The sequence below is a fragment of the Eptatretus burgeri genome, chromosome 9 (assembly GCF_056783735.1).
Source record: "Eptatretus burgeri isolate ZD-2024b chromosome 9, Ebu_testis_v1, whole genome shotgun sequence".
In the NCBI taxonomy this organism is placed as follows: domain Eukaryota; kingdom Metazoa; phylum Chordata; class Myxini; order Myxiniformes; family Myxinidae; genus Eptatretus; species Eptatretus burgeri.
Window position 1 is genome coordinate 31,153,510 of NC_140969.1, and position 18,490 is coordinate 31,171,999.

At 39.9% G+C, this 18,490-nt stretch overlaps 1 protein-coding gene across 2 annotated transcripts in view; it reads left to right on the plus strand.

Moving 5' to 3' along the window:
- The window catches only part of TMEM209 (transmembrane protein 209), a 78,233-nt gene that overhangs the window by 38,876 nt on the left and 20,867 nt on the right, over window positions 1-18,490 (plus strand). For both annotated transcript variants that reach the window (XR_015061529.1, XM_085894598.1), the window contains exons 6-9: window positions 10,909-11,084; window positions 11,555-11,626; window positions 15,870-15,966; window positions 16,087-16,212. Coding sequence is in view for 1 of the 2 variants with exons in the window: in XM_085894598.1 (XP_085750724.1) it covers window positions 10,909-11,084; window positions 11,555-11,626; window positions 15,870-15,966; window positions 16,087-16,212 (471 nt within the window). In the remaining variant the exon portion in view is untranslated. The remainder of the gene's footprint in view (window positions 1-10,908; window positions 11,085-11,554; window positions 11,627-15,869; window positions 15,967-16,086; window positions 16,213-18,490) is intronic.

The following is an 18,490-nucleotide window of genomic DNA, read 5'->3' on the forward strand; positions in this document are numbered from 1 at the left end:
GATACAAATCATGATATTCTCCAAGATTCTTTATATTAAACTTCTCCCAAACCTTTTTAGCTTGTGTATAATCTCTATCGGAAATATGAGTTTTATTTAACTTTCCATAGAAACTTTCCCTTGAAGGAAGTTGTGTTTCTTTAAACTTCTCAAATGAATCCATATAGTCATACGGATATATTCCCTTTTGTGATAAGAGATCAATCTCTTCTTGATTTGAGAAATGTGATTTAAGATTAGGGAAGTTTTTAATATTTGATACCAAGTTAGATAATGGACTTGACATGAACTTGTATGTGTCAAGAAATCTGATATGGGTTATGGGAGATGTATGAATTGTTTTTGTGAATGAGATGTATTTTTGGTCTGTGTTAGGAATGGCAGAAATATCTCCAGATGTCTTTGAAAGTTCATTTATAAATAGATGTGTGTCATAGTGAGCGTTGTTGTGAAGAAAGACAGGAATAAAATTTGGAGGCTTGTAATTAAGATTACAACGGGAATGAGTTGGACCTATATATTTACCAGTACGATGACAGTGATCCCTAACCTTGATGTCTCCCTCAATTTTCTCCTCACAAATATGACAGATACTGTTCTTTCTAAATTCCTTTTTCTCTCCCTTTGTTAATGACATTAGTTCATAGGTTTTCACCATTATTTCTCTTAGCCTTATACAGTCTTTTTCTAATCGTCTTACAAACTCCTCTGAGGCATCTTCTCCTCTATAAAGGTCTAACTTGTTGTATTTATCACCAACAGATGATTTGATATAACAACAGAAACCACAAGGAGCATGTTTTTGATATTTATTTGTGGATGATTTATTTGGATTTGGAGAAACAGTATCTATCTTTTCAAGGATACTTTCAAAATCAGAATACTGTATATCACAAACAAATGTTTTATAGATTTGTAAAAATCTTTGAATGATATGTTTGAACCTGCTTTTGGGAAATTGATTACGGTTGATTTATGATTACCACAATATTTCGAATGTTGATTTAATCGTTCTTTTGTGTGAAAGGAGTTGAGACATCTCTTACAAGGATACGTTTTACATTTTATCATGTATAGTTGTGATTTGGTTAATCTTGAGAAATTTTTGATGAAAGCATAATGTGATTTTTTTTCCTTTGAAGTAAAGTGGAGAAGGTCAATGTGTGTTTCATCATTTTTATAGTTGTTTGAAATTTTTAATATCTGAATTTTTATCTTGCCAAAACGAAGTTTTTGCAAGATATGTTAGTCAGCTTGTATGTTTTTTTTTTTTTTGTCTGTAATCACGTATAAAAAATTCTGCAGAGCACTTTTATCATTGGAAATTTTTGTAACTTCGCATATCAGAGGCCTATAGAGGTCCCTTTCAGTCCACAAAATTTTGAAGGTCAAGGTCAAAGGTCAAGGTCACTTTGTCGCAAATCAGGGGAGTCGACGAAACCCTTATTTTTTGAGTAAATTTTTTTATCGGATCGTCTTCAAACTTCATGGGAATATAGTTCATGGTCTGGTGCTCAGCTGATGAATTTTTGGTGGCGATTGGCCTTGACCTTCATATGTTTTTTTTTTTTTTGGTCTGTAATCACGTATAAATCACTCTGCAGAGCACAGTTATCATTGGAAATTTTTGTAACTTCGCATATCAGAGGCCTATAGAGGTCCCTTTCAGCACATAAAATTTGAAGGTCGAAGGTCAAGGTCACTTTGTCGCAAATCAGGGGAGTCGACGAAACCCTTATTTTTTGAGTAATTTTGATCGGATCGTCTTCAAACTTAATGGGAATATAGTTCATGGTCTGGCGCTCAGCTGATTAATATTTGGTGGCGATTGACCTTGACCTTCATGGTTAGCGCCTGAGGTCAAACATATTTGACCCCAAGGTCAAATTTTCAAGTTTTAGGAACCATATCGTGTAGTACCTCAAATTGAACACCTCGATGAGTGCTTTCTAGATATGTCAAGCTTGAGACATTATGGCGTCATTTGGTGACGTTATGAGGCAAAAGCATATTTTTCATGGTTACTCTGTAGAACGATTCTCATCGGAATCTCTCGTAGGCAGATATTCCTCAAGGAGTCGCTCCTGGTGGATAGCAGCTCTGTTCACCTCAGTGTGACCTTAAAGAAGTCACATGTGGTCACCTTTTGGCAAGATTATTTTTGTATCCGTTAAAAAACTTTGTTTTGGCAAGATAAATATAAAAAGGAAAATAATTCTTTTAGATTTACACCAAAAATGAATCGCTTTACAAGATTAATTAGAGAAATGAATGTAAAGTATGAGGGTGATAACACACCTTTCCTTACAATGGAAGAAACTGAACATGTTAGAAAAATGTTCAAAGGATTGTTGTTATATATTATTCACAATTGTCATTTTCAGGGAAATAACACAAGATATTGTATAAATAAAATAATGGATTATCTTGAAATTAAACCCGAACTTAGGATAAAATATGGAGTTTCTAAAAAAGCCAATAATAAATTAAAAAAACCTGTTTTCCAAATATATTAAATGAATGATTTTTTACCCATTTGGGAAGTTATGATAAAATTTAACAACCATAAAAATCTTTCAAATCCATTAAGATGTCTCATAGTTGGTTCAAGTGGATGTGGAAAAACCTGCTTCCTCCCAACTTTTTAGATAATGATAATTTAATAATTTTCACAAAGTCGAGTTTTCAAACTGAGTATCAACTACTCTCACAAGGTTTTAATGCTGGTCTTCAAGAAGAAGATATAATCGGTTTATTTTTTACTTCAAAACAAACTAAATGATTACAGCATTCAAGATATAATACAACTATTTTGTGATACACAGAGATATAAAAAGAAATCAAAACCGATAACTTGTATTCTTAGTGATAATACGGATGATATACCTTCTCCTCAAGATTTGGATAAATCAAAAAAGAACCTCGTTATCTTTGATGATTGTGTTAATGAGAGAAACCAAATGGTAATGAACAGCTACTGCACAAGAGGGAGACATTCTTCTTGTAATTGTATTTATCTTAGTCAATCATGCTTTCAACTCCCTCGTCATTTCATAAGAAACAATGCTTTCTTCATAATCATCAATCTTCATAAACTATCATCTTGTGTTCAAAATCAAAAGCCTTGTACGATTTACGTTAATACAATTCAGAGAAAAGGAGCAGTAAGAATTGATGTTTTGCTCACAAGAGAACAGGTGAAAATCTTGAACGATACTGGCTCACTTAAAATTAAAATGACAAAACCAATGTTGAAGAAATATTCAATAAGAGAGATGAGTGGAGGAATTCTCCTACTTCTCGTTCCTTTATTTGCTGGTTTAAGTGCGGCTGGAGCATTGACGGGTGCTATTTCAGCAGCGGTGAAAGCTTCCAACGAAAGGAAGACTCAACTCTGGGCTCAAAACGAATTGGAAAGACATAACAAAGAGTTGGAAAAACAAATTAGTGGAAGTGGTATAATTGTAGATTTTGCTGAAAAACTTGAAAGTCTGCCTGTAAAAGTGAGATTGTTAGTTGGAGATATGCTTTCTTCTGTCGCACAAGCAGGTGTAAAATTAGCTAAAAGGGGTAATGGATTATATCTTTCTAATAAATAAATGAGCATTGATGAGTGGTTTAAAGAATTTAGAAAGAATACATCAAATTTAGAACTTATCAAATATTGTAAAAAATTAAAAATTCATAATGTGGTTATTTGTATGAGAGATGAATTAACAAACGTATCTAAACATACAAAGAATATTATTATGAACTTAGAAGATAATAATGGGAAAGGTTCTCATTGGGTTTGTATTTTTAATCGTCAAGACAAATATTATTTTGATAGTTTTGGTCTTCCACCACCTGTTGAAGTAATAAAATTCTTACAGAATGGTGTTTATCAAACATTTCAAGTCCAAGAATTAATTCCAAGTGTTGTGGTCAATTATGTCTATATGTGTTATTTCAACTCAACAAAAATACATTTTTTAATGACATTATTTTTAATCTAATATAAATTACTTATTTTGGTAAAGATCTTTGACTTGATGGTCATCATGGCTGAGAACCCCTGCTCGCACTCCCATGTAGAGGGGAAAATCAGAAGCTGGGGAACAGCGTGACGGGCTAGTGTCGGGTACGAGGAGGCCATGGTCACCCAGAAGTTCATAGGAGAGCATTCCTTGTGCTTCGTCTTTGCTGTCTCGTCAGCCTGGATATCTATGAGCTCCTCTTGTTCCCCGTTCCTGACAGGCAGATTGCTTGGTTCAACGGAAATCGGATTGGTGATGTAGGCACAACATGTAATGTTTGGGAAGTAATGCATCAACTCAGTCTTGAGAAGTGAGAGGTGACGGACGATTTCTTGGGAAAATTCATCATTGGGCTCGCTCTCAAGGTTAGTCAGGAATTCGAACATTCCGTAACGTTTGCTCTCCACGTTCTTGATCCAGAGGTCCAACTTCCGGACAAACGCTCCCAGTTTCGAGATGAAGTCTGAGACAGTGCAGTTGGGCCCTTGGAACGACAGGTTTAAGTGGTTGAAGACCCCAAAAATGTCCGACATGTAGGCCAACCTTGAGATAAACTCCTCGTCCTCCATATCTTTTTGAAAATCGTGTTCTTTCTCCATGAAGAATACGAGGAGTTCATCCCTCAGTTCAAAGAGACGCCTCGTCATATTCCCCCGGGAGAGCCAGCGAACCTCTGTGTAGTAGAGGTGACAGGTGTGGTCGGAGCCGAGATCTTCACAGAGCAGTTTGAACAGCCAAGTATTCAGGGCGGTTGTATTGACGAAATTAACTATTTTGATTAATCGGTTCAAGCATGATAACAAATTCGGAGGGAGTTCCTTCGTGCTCAGGGCGAATCTGTGTATGAAACAATGGACCGTTTTTTTTTTATTATTATTTTTTTAAGGTTGAGCCTGAAAGTGCTCGCGAACCACCTGGAAGGCCCTCACGTACCACGAGTGGTACGCGTATCACAGGTTGGGAACCACTGCATTAGAGCATATAAAGATGATTATATAATGATATGAATAAAATAATAAATATAACATTTCCCTCCAGAAGATAATGTCATGTCAGATTCCTCTAGAAGATGAAGTTGTATGTTTGGTTCATCCAGACAGGTGTTTAAACTGAAAAATAATAATAATGAGTCAGACACACACACACACACACACACACACACACACACACACACACACACACACACACACACACACACACACACACACACACACACACACACACCGATAATTTTCTCACCTTGGACTCGGGTCATTCAAGATCAAAGGACGTGAGAGAATTTCTTGCCATCCAAGAAAAATATCATTCATTTCTTTCCGAAACGAATAAATGTCTTCAAGAAAATCATTCATTTTTATCCATTCGTCGTTTAATTCAGATAACTCATTTTCAACATCAGTTATCAACGATGTTCTTATTGGGGACAACCTGTTCGAAAAAAAACAATAATTATTAGTTGTATAGTGATTTAATTCTGTTTTAAACAACAAATAATGAATTGGGTTGAGATCTCACCTGTCATCTTGTGAAAACAATTGATCCGTAAGGTTGGAGTACTCCTCTGCACAATCCATTCTCTCAATGAATCACACTCGGCACACAAGTTGGTTTAAATAAGCAACTTGATGATGTAATGGGAGATTTCACAACAATGGTTTTTTGAGGGTGTGTTCCCACATCGGAAATGACCGGAATTTTTTGGCTTGGTTCGGGCGAGGCAGCTTGGCTGACTCCAAAATGACTCATTTTAACATGAAAATGAAACATCTTGCTTTGAATTATTTTGATAAAACCTACGTTTAAAAGCTGTTTTTAGCTAAACGTTGTTCTGTTAGTGTTCTGATGATTTAACCATGAGAGACATGAACACAGAATACTTCCTCATTTTCACAGCACGACTGTGCTCTTAAAAACACTTCCCCATTTTACAAAACTGAAGGAAATGAATGTTATAAGAAAATTAAGTTATTCCCCAAAGTAGAACCTGGAAAAATATTCATTGGTTCACTCTTTGAGTGGAATGAAAATATGAAGGGGAAAAAGTGCTTCAATCAGTAAGTTTCAATTTTACATTTGCTTGTATGGGAGGGGGAGAAAATCAGTCTCAATTTTACATTTGCTTGTATGGGAGGGAAGGGGATAGGTTGGGAGAAAATCAGTCTCCTATTTGGGGCTTGAGTCAGAAAGTTTTTCCGTTTTTCCTCATTCATTTGAATGGCTTCCTCAGAAACCCCATTTATCCTCTACACACACACACACACACACACACACACACACACACACACACACACACACACACACACACACACACACACACACACACACACACACACACACACACACACACACACACACACACACACACACACACACACACACACACACACACACACACACACACACACATTCGTGGGAAATCCATGGGCATAGAAGTATATGACAGTTGGACATCTCATCTCGAGTTAGATGCTGCAAGTACAATCTTGCACATACAAGCCGAATTGCTGCTTTGGATATTGTCTCTGAAGTTGCGATATTTTACATCATTACTTTGATAAAGTTGTTGCAGTCGAACAGGTATGGCAAATAGTGGAGGTAATTGGACTTTCCCCCTGGAGCAACAAAGTAAAATCCATCCCCTTTCCCAGTTGATTCATTTGTGAACTGTTTCGCAGAACAGTATATGCATGGTGAGGTCATCAGACCGCAATTTTGCTCTTGGACAGTATTATCAGCTACTTTGTCTGATTCATTACGGCTGCTGTTGTGTATGTTTGCTGAGCACGTATTACCCTCCAAAGTCTTTGTTGCTAAGCATTCTGTGCAAGTCTGTGTTGAAGTTGATCAGGCGTCTCATTCTCCCACCTCATCCTCAAAACACTAAAGTCTGAATGGACTTTATATTACAGGCCTTAATTTCACTCAGTTAAGATGCATTTTTATCTAAACGCTAATTTTCTTACCGTTTTTTGCAACCGAAAGTTAAACTGCAAAAAAATGAAATCAGATATCCAATTAGAGTTAAGATAAAACTGTGAGTGTGTGTAAAAAAAAAAAAAAAGTGCGAGCCTTACAAAAGAGGCTCCATGGAGCAATGTTTATTTCTTTATAAATGTTTTTTGTGGAATCAACAACTCCCTTTATTCCTTCATTGACCCCTGATCTTTTTCATGATGCAAAGCAGAAAAGTCACCGTTCATAGAGTACTTACCTCCCGTGACCCCAAATTCCTCTTTTCAGGTATGTTTCCACAAAATGCTGGTCTCGGTCCTTTTATGGATAGATTTGTCAGCTTATATGAACAGCTAGCTGCCAGCTGCCACATTGTGGATCACTTTCCTGATGTTGGCTTAATGGTTTGGGTTGTGGACTTAGGATTCAAGGATCCTGAGTTCAAATCCCCCCCCCCTACCCAAGCTGTTGAATTAATACCAGGTGGGGTTGACTCTGCCTGTCATTCTTCTGAGGTCACCAAAATGAGTGCCAGCTTGCTGGTATCCTGTGTCGGAGTGCTGTCCAGGAATGTGCCCAAATAGCCCAGGAGACTGCTTAGGCAGCACCATCGCTCTGCACAGAGTATGGTCCCAATGGATAGATGGATCACTTTCGACTGTGCCACATTATTTTCCCATTCCAGCAATAAGGTAGACAACATCTTAAACTTCTTCACTAAATATGATGAAGAGCCGCTCAAATAAATGTGCAACAGGATTTCAAGCCGATCAGGTCTTGTGGATATACAGGTAGTAGACAAAAAATGGAAACACCTGGGGAAATGAGGGACACCAAGCAACAGCTTCCATAAAGTGTGGCCCATGTCTGAAGCAAATAACATCCCAGAATGCTTCAGGTCATGTGCAAAAATACTATACAGACCTGGTTGCCTATGACGATACCTAGTGTGGCTGCAAGAGGCGATCCTCCCAATGCCTCCATCCACAGAGCAGGTGTGGTTGTCCAATGGTTTGATGAGCATGACACTGATGTTATCCATATGTCATGGCCTTCTCAGTCACCACATCTGAACCCAATCGAGCATTTATGGGATATTTTGGAACGATGCCTGAGACGGCGTTTCCCACCTCCATCCAAAAGGTGTGAGTTGATTGACTTTGTATTCAAAGATTGGTGCTGCATCCCTCCTGCAGAATTCTAGACGCCAGTGGACTCAATGCCATGATGCATACAGGCCATACTGGCTGTACGTGGTGGCCCATCGCTCTATTAAGTGACTTTCCATTGGTGTTTCAATATTTTTTTGTTCACTACCTGTACTTTATCTCTAGAAATCTCCATCAGGTGAGTAAGATCTGTGTTCAACCTTTAAGGCCCGGTCACACCTTGACGTTTTAGCCAGCGATGGCAATGTATTAAAATGTATGTAAAACGCTGGCTGACGTTGAACTTTTGATTTTTTTTTTTTAAGATTCGGACGTATTCATAACGAGTTGGTCGTATGCATAACATATTAGTAATGGACACAGAACGTTTCGTTGTGTTATAGATAACTTATACCAACGAATGCTGAACCTGTTGTTGGCCTACACAACCAATGCCCAACGATAGTCTAACTTCGGCATAGCGCGTTGCATGCATCGCCGACGATGTCGTGACGTAGCCTATTAAAAGGCTGACGCACAACGATTCGAATCATAACTGCCGTAGAAATGGAAGTGACAACATCGCGGTCACACCTTGGCGATCTTGCCAGCATATGCCGACCTAAGAAAAATGTGTCTAAAACGTTGGGGGCACGTCAAATACGGTATGAGTAAGTTTGGTATACGTGAGTAGAACGCTAAAGTATGCTATCATACGTCGTAGTAAGTAGAGTACGTCAAGAAATTTTAAACATGTTCAAAATTTTACGACGTACTCGGCGTATGACACACGTTCCGCATGCGATGGGGATAAGTTTTACACACGATATGTGGACGCTTACACACGTCCACAAAGGCTACTTATAAGCTACTCATAAGTCGAAACACGCCGCGGTAATGTCTTTTTTTACGCGAAACTTATTTCTAACTTATGTTTGACGTGCTTTGAACCAATTCATTACGTAGTCCCAACACACATCGACGTATGTAGACGTATTCCAATGACGTCTTCCGGTCGACAAAAAAAAAATGAATGTGTTTCTAGCTTACAACTGCCATATAAAGACGTGTTCCCAGCGGTTTTGGGAATTGGTATATAAAAATGCTGCTCATAAAAGGGGAACCCAACAGTGTTTTCGAGTTCCTTTTTGAGTCGATGTCCATGTCAGCAGTAACAGTATCAGTATCAGTATTAGTATTAGTATTAGTAGTAGTTTGTTCATGTTGGCAGTAGTAGGTGAGTGTGAGGGGGAGGGTGTGGGTTATGATGGATCGTCCTTGCGTCCGTGTGTCCACGGGTAGGTTCATAGGCTGCTACTCAACGATTTAAATGGCTGCATCTCCACGATTGAAAGTAGACGCTTGCGCTCAACAATTGGATTTTTTTTACACTCAACGACTTTTAAACGGTACCACTCACCTATTTTCATTGTTTACAATGAACGATTTAAATTGCTGTCACTCGCCTTTGTTTTTTGACGCTGGCGCTCGGAAATTTTAATCGTTTCTGTTGAACGTGCTAAATCGCTCAAACCCCACTATTGAAAGTAGACGCTTGTGCTCAACAATTCGATTTTTTTTACACTCAACGACTTTTAAACGGTACCACTCAGCTATTTTCATTGTTTACAATGAACGATTTAAATTGCTGTCACTCGCCTTTGTTTTTTGACGCTGGGGTTTTGAAATTTGAAGCGTTTCTTCTGAACGTGTTAAAACGCTCAAACTCGACTATTTTAAATAGACGCTGCCGATGGACAATTGGAATCATAGCCAAGCTAGACATCGAAGTGTGAACATCCTCGTCATGCCGAAGAAAAGTTTGAAGAATGCTGCAAATAAGTGTCCTGGCCGTGGCCGTGGACGCTGACGCAAGGACGATCCATTATACCGACGTCTTTCAGCCTATGAGTAACTTAAAAGTAACGTCTGTCGATGTGTGGCAACGATCGCGTAACGTGCCAACAATACGTTAATCATAGGTTAGAAATAAGTTTCGGGTACGCTAAACATTACCTCGGCGTGTCTCAACTTATGATTAACTTACAAGTAGCATGTGTTGACGTCTGTCAACGATCGCAGACCGTGCATACAACTTGTGGCCAGCGTAGCGGAACGTGTGAGTTATACGCCGGCATACGTCGTGAAATTTCAAGCATGAAAAAATTTGAGGACAACCGAAAAGTACAACGTTTAAAGCCAACGTACAACGACGTATGGCAGTGTTTTTCAGCGTGCTCTCAATGTTATCAAAACTTACCCATAACGTATTCAACGTGTGCCAGCGTTTTAGAAAAAAAAATTCAAAAATCGGCATACGTTGGCTAAAACGTCAAGGTGTGACCGGGCCTTTACACAGAAGCCTTGTCTCTTGAGGCTTTGAAAAATTTATATTCTTGCATAAATAATGTATAGGTGGGCCCTATTGTTGGCGAAGCCTGGTGTTGGCTTAATGGTTAAGATAGTTGGCTTATGAACTTAGGTTCTTGGGTTCGAGCACCTGTCGAGCTGTGAAATAACACGAGATGGGTTGATTCAGCTTGTCATCCTTCTGAGGTCAGCAAAATGAGTACCAGCTTACTGGAAATGGGGGGCACTGCATCACAGCATAACTGCACTGTCAGCAATATTACGACCAGCAGCCACAGGCTGCACACAAAATGATAATGATTTAGTTGAGCTATACTTTCAATCTTATGGTTTCTCGGAACAACCCAGCAGTTTCAGCGAAATGTACAAACCATCTAACAGAGCATAGCAGTTTGGATAAAATACATTGTTTTGTTTTTCAGGATTTCATGAAGAAACTGTATCATCAGGGGGTGCCTTGTGGAGTTACAACCATTCACCCACTGACATCATGCAAGGTTTGCGCAAATATCAGTATCAGCCAGCTTGCCGTTCGCCAACACCGTCTGCTCGGAGCAATGATGATACAGACCTTGGCTCACGCCAGGCATCTGAAGAGGTTTTTCTCACATCCTGCCGTCCTGCTTGCTCTCACTGGCAGTTTTTGTTTGCACAGTGGGTGGGGAGAAAAAGCTAAGAAATCCGTTAGGCTTTTCTCATGGGAATATCTTCTCTTCTCACATACTCGTTCACAATGCCGTTTTTTTATTTATGTGAAATGCTCTCAGGAAGTGACTAGCAAAACATTCAATTAAAATGCCTGTGGTTATTTATGTTCACAAGCAATATGTGATTATTTCATTGCTTCTATTTGTTATTTTCAATGCTGAGCTTATTAAATGGAATGAGTGGCTTGGTAGTGAGCAGATGGTATCGATATCAAATGTTAGTGCGAATCTGCATTGAGGTAGTTTTGCCGATCGTAATTTGGCACCAGCTGCTTTGCACCGAGTCAATTTCTCATCCTCGGAAATTATTTTTATTAATATCGTTTTTGTCGACTTTTCAGACTTTTATGTCATTGTACAGGTGTGGGTAAAGCTGGGAGTAAGTCGTCGTCAGTTGGAGAAACTTTATTACTGGATGGGAAGCCTTCGCAATGTGAGCATCATTTTGGTTTCTTCTGCATTGTGCCATTTTCCTTCATTGCTTTATTGTATCAGCTTGCTTTTTGGACAATAATTTTTTATATTTGTTTTCTTTTCACACGTGTGGAGAAGTGCACATGCATACACTATATTAATCAAAGATAGACGTATAGATATAAATCTAAAATAAATTTATATATTGTGATTGTGGGGTAGATGGAGGAATTTCATAGGAAAGATAGGATCGTATAGAGTTGCTTGCCCCGTGGACGTGTAGGAGATATCTCGATGTAAACTAAGTAGGGCAACTGTGAGCTTAAGTTTTACTCATCACCACACGGGGGGGGGGGGGAGGGGGTGGTGTTGTGTTAATTAGATAGGGATTAAGGATAATTCCCTCAGTATATAATTGCCCCCTGTGACTTTTCCCTATGTTCTTGTATTGCAAACCAGCAATGATAAAATTACATTTTTGTAATGGCAACGGCCATTACAACCGAGCTGCATGACAAAGTAGAAAGAAGCCCTGCCTCCAAGGGTGATAGCTGGCGAGGTCACACCCCCGAGGCCGGTGATTGATGGGCGTGACGTGAGTAGGAGGAAGAAGCGCACGTCGAAGGCAGGCGATCAGAGAGGATGGGGGAAGCAGCTAGTCGCGAGGAGCGAACGCACAAGTGGAGTTTGGTGTGAGGAAGGCAATCGGAGAAACCAAAGCGCATCTCGGCAAGATAACGGAGAGAGTGGGATCGGCAAGCGCGATCGACGAAGAAGCGCCATCGCGGTTCGGGAGCCCTGGCGTCGAATATTGCCTCACAAATTGCTTGGCGCAATTTTTTGGGGCGCAGTTACGCACACGCTGACGACGCGGTTCGATTGTCAAGTCCGAAAAGATCGCCTGGACTCAGCTAAGTGAAGGAACGAACAAGGATTTCTTTATTTTCTTTATTTTAGATGATCCCTTATCTGTATGTGGGTCTGAGTGCGGGGTTACCTCAAATAGGAATTTAGGCTGTAGATTACCTCACGTTTTTCTTTCATTAGTATAATTTGAATTATTGTCATTGTACATATTTGATTACTGTGATTAAATTATCTATTTCATTTCATTTCATTTGCTTGTGTCCGTGTATCTGTTGTGGGTTCGAGAGTAAAACCCCTGTGCTGTGCTACCGCCCCGGTGAAGCGCCGAGTATTTCTTTCCCGCGCGCATTAATCTCCGGGAGTCTTGGCTGTGGGCCTCCAAGAACTGTTTGGCCATCCATCCAGGTAGGGGCTAAACCCATAGACACGACAATATGCATCATTCACGGTTAGAGCGTTTGCTCTGGGCTGGAAGGTTGGCAGTTCGAACCACAGCCAAGTCATACCATAGACTTAAAACAGTACGTGCTGTTACTTTGCTTGATGACCAGCATTTCAAAGGATGCTGGGAAGGCAATGACAAAACCACCTCGTATAGCCCTTGCCAAGAACCTGCTTCACCAGCACCAATGCTCTGTAAAGAGTATGGTACATCAAAATTAGAAAAAATAGAGTTCATTTGTTGTAAGGGGTAAAAGGGGAATATATTATCATAGTTATTTTATAGTTCATGTCAGCATAAGTGTGATGCAATTACTCCAATGATTGAGATGGTGTCGAGTTAATATTTAGCAAGCTCTTATTTTCCCCCCACGTTTACATTTTGAAATGTCCCCATATAAATTTGCTAACTTTTTCAACATGGAGGCTAACCTCACTGAAGGCAACGTTGACTTACTGTGTCAGGTTTGCACAAGTGTGTCCATTCTTTGGCGAGACAGAAAACATCATCTTCATAACCTGAAGGCTGAACTTGTCAACCAGTCTCCTTCCTCAAAGTCTTGGTGGATGGTGTTCAAATCTGTCTCATGTATATGCTTCCCCTCAGCAATGTTCTGAGGTCCAAAGTCTCAAACAAAATGGCAGGGCCACTTCATGGACATATCTTTGGCATTCCACCCATTCTAGCACCCTGCATTGCTTGTCAAGCTCACTGCTTGTGACATACAAAGTCGCTTTCATACTTTCTGACTTCCTCCACTTGCATTGTCACCACTTTGCTATCAATGGATCACTCTCCTTTCCTATCTCAGTGATGCCTTACCGGTCAAAGGCAGTGTGCTTTATTCAGTCTTCCTCATCGACTTAAATGACCCTTCGGGTGCTCTGGAAAACCTCTCTTCCTGTTTGCGGATGACATTACATTGTGTCATGCACTACTTCCTCACTGACAGGCAGACTGCAGTTGCATCTCTCTCTGCTGATCTAGAAATGATTAGATGCTGGTCTGATAAATGGAAAATGTTTTTAGATCCTGGCACACATCCATCTCGTGCTCACCCTATTGCTTCGGAAGTATTGTAAAATGAAATTATTTATTTCCAGTCATTCACAAGAAGACATTAGGTCTCTTGAATGTCTTGTCAACATTGGTCAAGACCTCTGCTGGGCTGACTATCATACCCCAGGGTCAGGTCGTGGGCAGGAAATAAATCCCCCCCTCTCACCCCTGAGACGTCTTGCAATTTTCACCTGTCCACATGGCATTGTGCAAGTGATTTAACCACTGACCCGTACCTGGTGGAGGAGGTATCAAGGGTGTGGAAACGATAACAGACCTGGCACAGTGCAAGTGATTTCGCTGACACCACATTACGTTCCTGGACAGTTCGGGAATTACTATAACTACTGGAGAGCAAAGGTCATCACCAAAACAAATTTCAGATGAGCAATCTCCGTTGTTCAAAATCATTCCTTGTTGAAGGTGTGCGGTATTACTGGTATACCGGTTTCCTGAAATTTGCATTTTAAAATAAGTATTCCAATACATTTTTTTTTTGGTATACCGGGGTATTGTTTAAAAAAAAATTTTTATCAATGTTTTGGTTTTAAATAGGCATGTGGAAACTAACAAGTGATTAAAAAAGAAAAAAACGTATGTTTGAAACTGTGCTTGAATGTGCTGCTGGAATGTGACACAATAAATCTGATATGCATGTGTATTACCCATGGCAACACGCACGATGGCGTACGACTATGAAGTGATTAAAAAAAAATGAGAGGAAAGGCTGACATGAGCTTTGGGTTTAACGGAATGCAAAACAATAACAAAATTGAAAAGATCATCGAGTTTGTTGCCATTGTAATACTCTACCTTTGTCAAATTTGATGACTCAAATCCATAGACAGCATCCACTTCAGCTGTCACATTCACAGACTGTTCACAAAGCGGGAGAGAATGACAAGAAAAGCCGTTCGAGTTGACACACGTGATCAAAGGTTTCACCTCCAAGCCGACTATAGGAAGTGATTGCCTCATCAGAAATACCCTGGTAGTTCACCGAAAGCACAGTGTATCGTACACAAACCTGCCATGTTTATTATCGAAGGATGCAGACCATACAGCAGAGTCGACTCCAGGGAAATGAGACATCTTGTCAAATGCTTGGCCTCAAAGTAGAGCATATCATCAAGAAAACTGTTTTCTGATGTGATGATTTCCAAATTGAACAATTAAATGAAGCAGGAAATACAAGAGCTCCAGGATGCAGAACAATTAAGTAAATAAACAATCTGGCCGAAATATAAGGACAATAAGAATCCTGGATTACAATATATCGTGGTACGTACGTATTGCAGTACAGGCTTCTGGATTACAGCATACTACAATACAAAACACTTGGCAATACCCATCTCTATACCTTACAATCACAGGTTCTCAGCCTTTAAGGCCTTTGTCCACAACTCAAAGGAGAACTGTTCTCCCCAAATGGACTGGTGCTCCAGTGTTACGTGTGTCTCCTAGATTCATTGAAATCTAAAACTCTCAATATTATAGTCATCTCACGAGGGGGCCGAAGCACAAGGCCTGTTGCTTTCATGTTGCGTCGGGCTGCTTGACTTTTTCTCTTTTTTACAACCACATCTCTGGTCAAGCTCCTTCTATACTTTAGCCCTCATGTACTTTCTTTTATGACAGCCAAAATGGCTGCAATTTCACATTACTTCGAGTTATGCATGCAATGATGCTGACGCCGTGTCGCTCCCAATTGATTAACTATGACCTAAACCTGGCAGTTTTGCTTTCAAGGTGATTTTTGCACCTGCTCCGCAAGAGAGGCAATGATACAAATCTGTGATGAGTTCTGACCTTGCTAGTTGAGATGATGCATGACAATATTCCGTCCTGTGTAAACATGAGGCTAAGTATTATATGTTCCTTATTTTCATTCCAGTGGATCAGTGAGACAATTCTGGTGCCTCTTGTGAAGGAGGGCGAGTCTGTGAATTCACATTTGCGCCGCTTGGGATGTGCTGAGCTTCAGATTGGAGGTTTGCGCTGTTTGCATCATCATGACACAAATCTCAATTGATGGACAGCTTTGTTATTCATCATTATTTTGTCTTTTTTAATTATTGTAAATGATTACTTTTCTCCAAATCTGCACTTAGAGAGCTCTATCACGAGCTTGAAGCAAGCTGCAGTTGTGAAGTCTTCTCAGATTCCCTCTCTCAACCACGTCTTGCAGTACTTGGATGTCTCTGCCAATCAGGACTACTTGTGGGAAAGGATTCGAGGTTCGTGGATTGTGCTCTGGATGTTTTGCAGGCATTCATTATTGCCACATTTAAATGTCAATTTCATCATCATAATTGAGAGAATGTTTGGCAGCATTTGGTGTAAAGTGGTGTACTGGTTAGAACGTCAACTCTGAGTCTGGGAGGTCAGCAGTGCAAACCCTCAGCCGAGTCGTACCAAGGACATTAAAAATGGTACGTGTTGCTTCCTTGCTTGACGTTCAGCATTTAAAAGAGCAAGAGCATGTACAATCCCCATAGGTTAACATCCATGGGAAGGAAGAAATTCCTCCTTGGGAAATGCACTGCTGAGCACGGTGAGAATATTATTCTCATCAAATTTTCACATTGACCACATGGAATTATTTTAGAAATGAATGCCCGCAAGGACTTTAATTTCCAAAGAGGAAAAAAGAATGCCTGGATTAAACCAGCAAAAGATAGACTTACACTCTTACTTGGAGCGAATGCGGAAGGAGATTTCAAGTTGAAGTCACTCCTCGTGTATTGTTCAGAGACATCCAGGGCTCTTAAAGACTCCAACAAGTCAGCTTTGCCAGTCATTTGGATAGCAAATTATAAAGCTTCGATGATCGTGATGCTTTTCGAGGACTGGTTCATGAATCATTTTTTCCTGCTGTCGCTGAATGCTGAAAGAAAAATAATTTGGTCAACAAAGCATTGTTGATTCTTGATAATGCTTCTGGCCAGCCTCGACACTTGGATGAGATCCACAGCAACACCAGAATTGTTTTCATGCCTCCAAACACAACCTCATTGATCCAACTTATGGATCAGGGCATCATTGCCACTTTCAAAGCTTATGAACTGAGATGCACTTTTTCCCAAGCAATCAAGGAAACAGAAGGTAAAAATTCTCTCACCCTTAAAGAGCTCTGGAAGGGGCACAGCATATTTAATGCAATCAAGAATATTGATGAATCCTGGAAGGAAGTTTTGTCTGCAAACCTCAATGGTGTGTGGAGAAAGTTCTGGCCTGATTGTGTTCCTCGCTCCCGAGGGAGGATTCAAGGTGTTATTGAAAACGTTGAAATGGCCAGGCAGCTCGGATTCGAGAAACTTGAGAAGGAGGATGTTGAGGGATTGCTCGAATCCCACGGAGTGGAGCTCTCCAATGAAGATGAAATGCACCTCGGAGAGCAAATAGCTGCTGAGGATGCATCTGGGACCATCAAAAAAGTGCCTCCTAAAGCGTTGTTCACCAAAAGTCTTTGTAGGGTCTGTGGCTTGTATGCTTGCATGATAGTCGTCGTTTGTGAAGTAAAGTAAAATAGATTAAAGAATGGAGATAAGACCTATCGAAAAGCCCTCACAATGCATTTTGTCCCATAAAACCCACTAGGCATGAGGGAAGGGCTATCTAAAACGGATACTAATGAAACTAGAAGGAGAATAGGTAGAGTGCATACCTCCACCATATAATGCCTGATTCACGAGAACATATCGGGCCCAATACATTTTTGAGATATCGTGGACTATGTATAGTTTTTGGCCCTATCTCTCATTGGTGAAGGATCACTTAAAAATGATCAGATCCGCATCCAGATTCCAATCTTCACCAAAATTGAATCAATTCTTCCTTGGCACAAACCCAACATGTCCACCAAGTTTCATCCGAATCTGTCCACAACTTTTTGAAATATCGTGCTATATATCGTTTTTTTGCCCGTTCTCTCAATAGTGATAGAATCACTTTTAAAAATTCGAGTATCCAGATCCAAATCTTCACCAAAATGTAATCAGTTCATCCTTGTAACACACCGAACCTGACCACAACTTTTTGAGACATCCTGCACACAAACAAACAGACAGAAAGGGGTGAAAACGTAACCTCTTTCACCTTCGGTGACGGTGGTAATAATTGTCTCGGGACCGCAATATGTTGTCTGCTCTTGCTTGCCTTTCGGAGTGACGGTTTCACAGTACTGCAACGATATATATATATATATATATATATATATATATATATATATATATATATATATATATATATATATATATATATATATATATAGTCATGCGCCACTTAACGACGTTCCGGGCAACGACGGATCGCATATACGACTGATCTGCCAGCTATGAAAAAAAAAATTAAGAAAAAAAAAAAAGAAAAAAATTTAACTGAAAATTTCCTATCGCCGAGTGATGTAGCCTTGTATAAAAATAGCACATACAATTATGTACACTGTACAGTACATAATACTTCATAATGATAAACGACAGTGTGGCCCTGTTATAATGCGATCGTTGAGGTCCA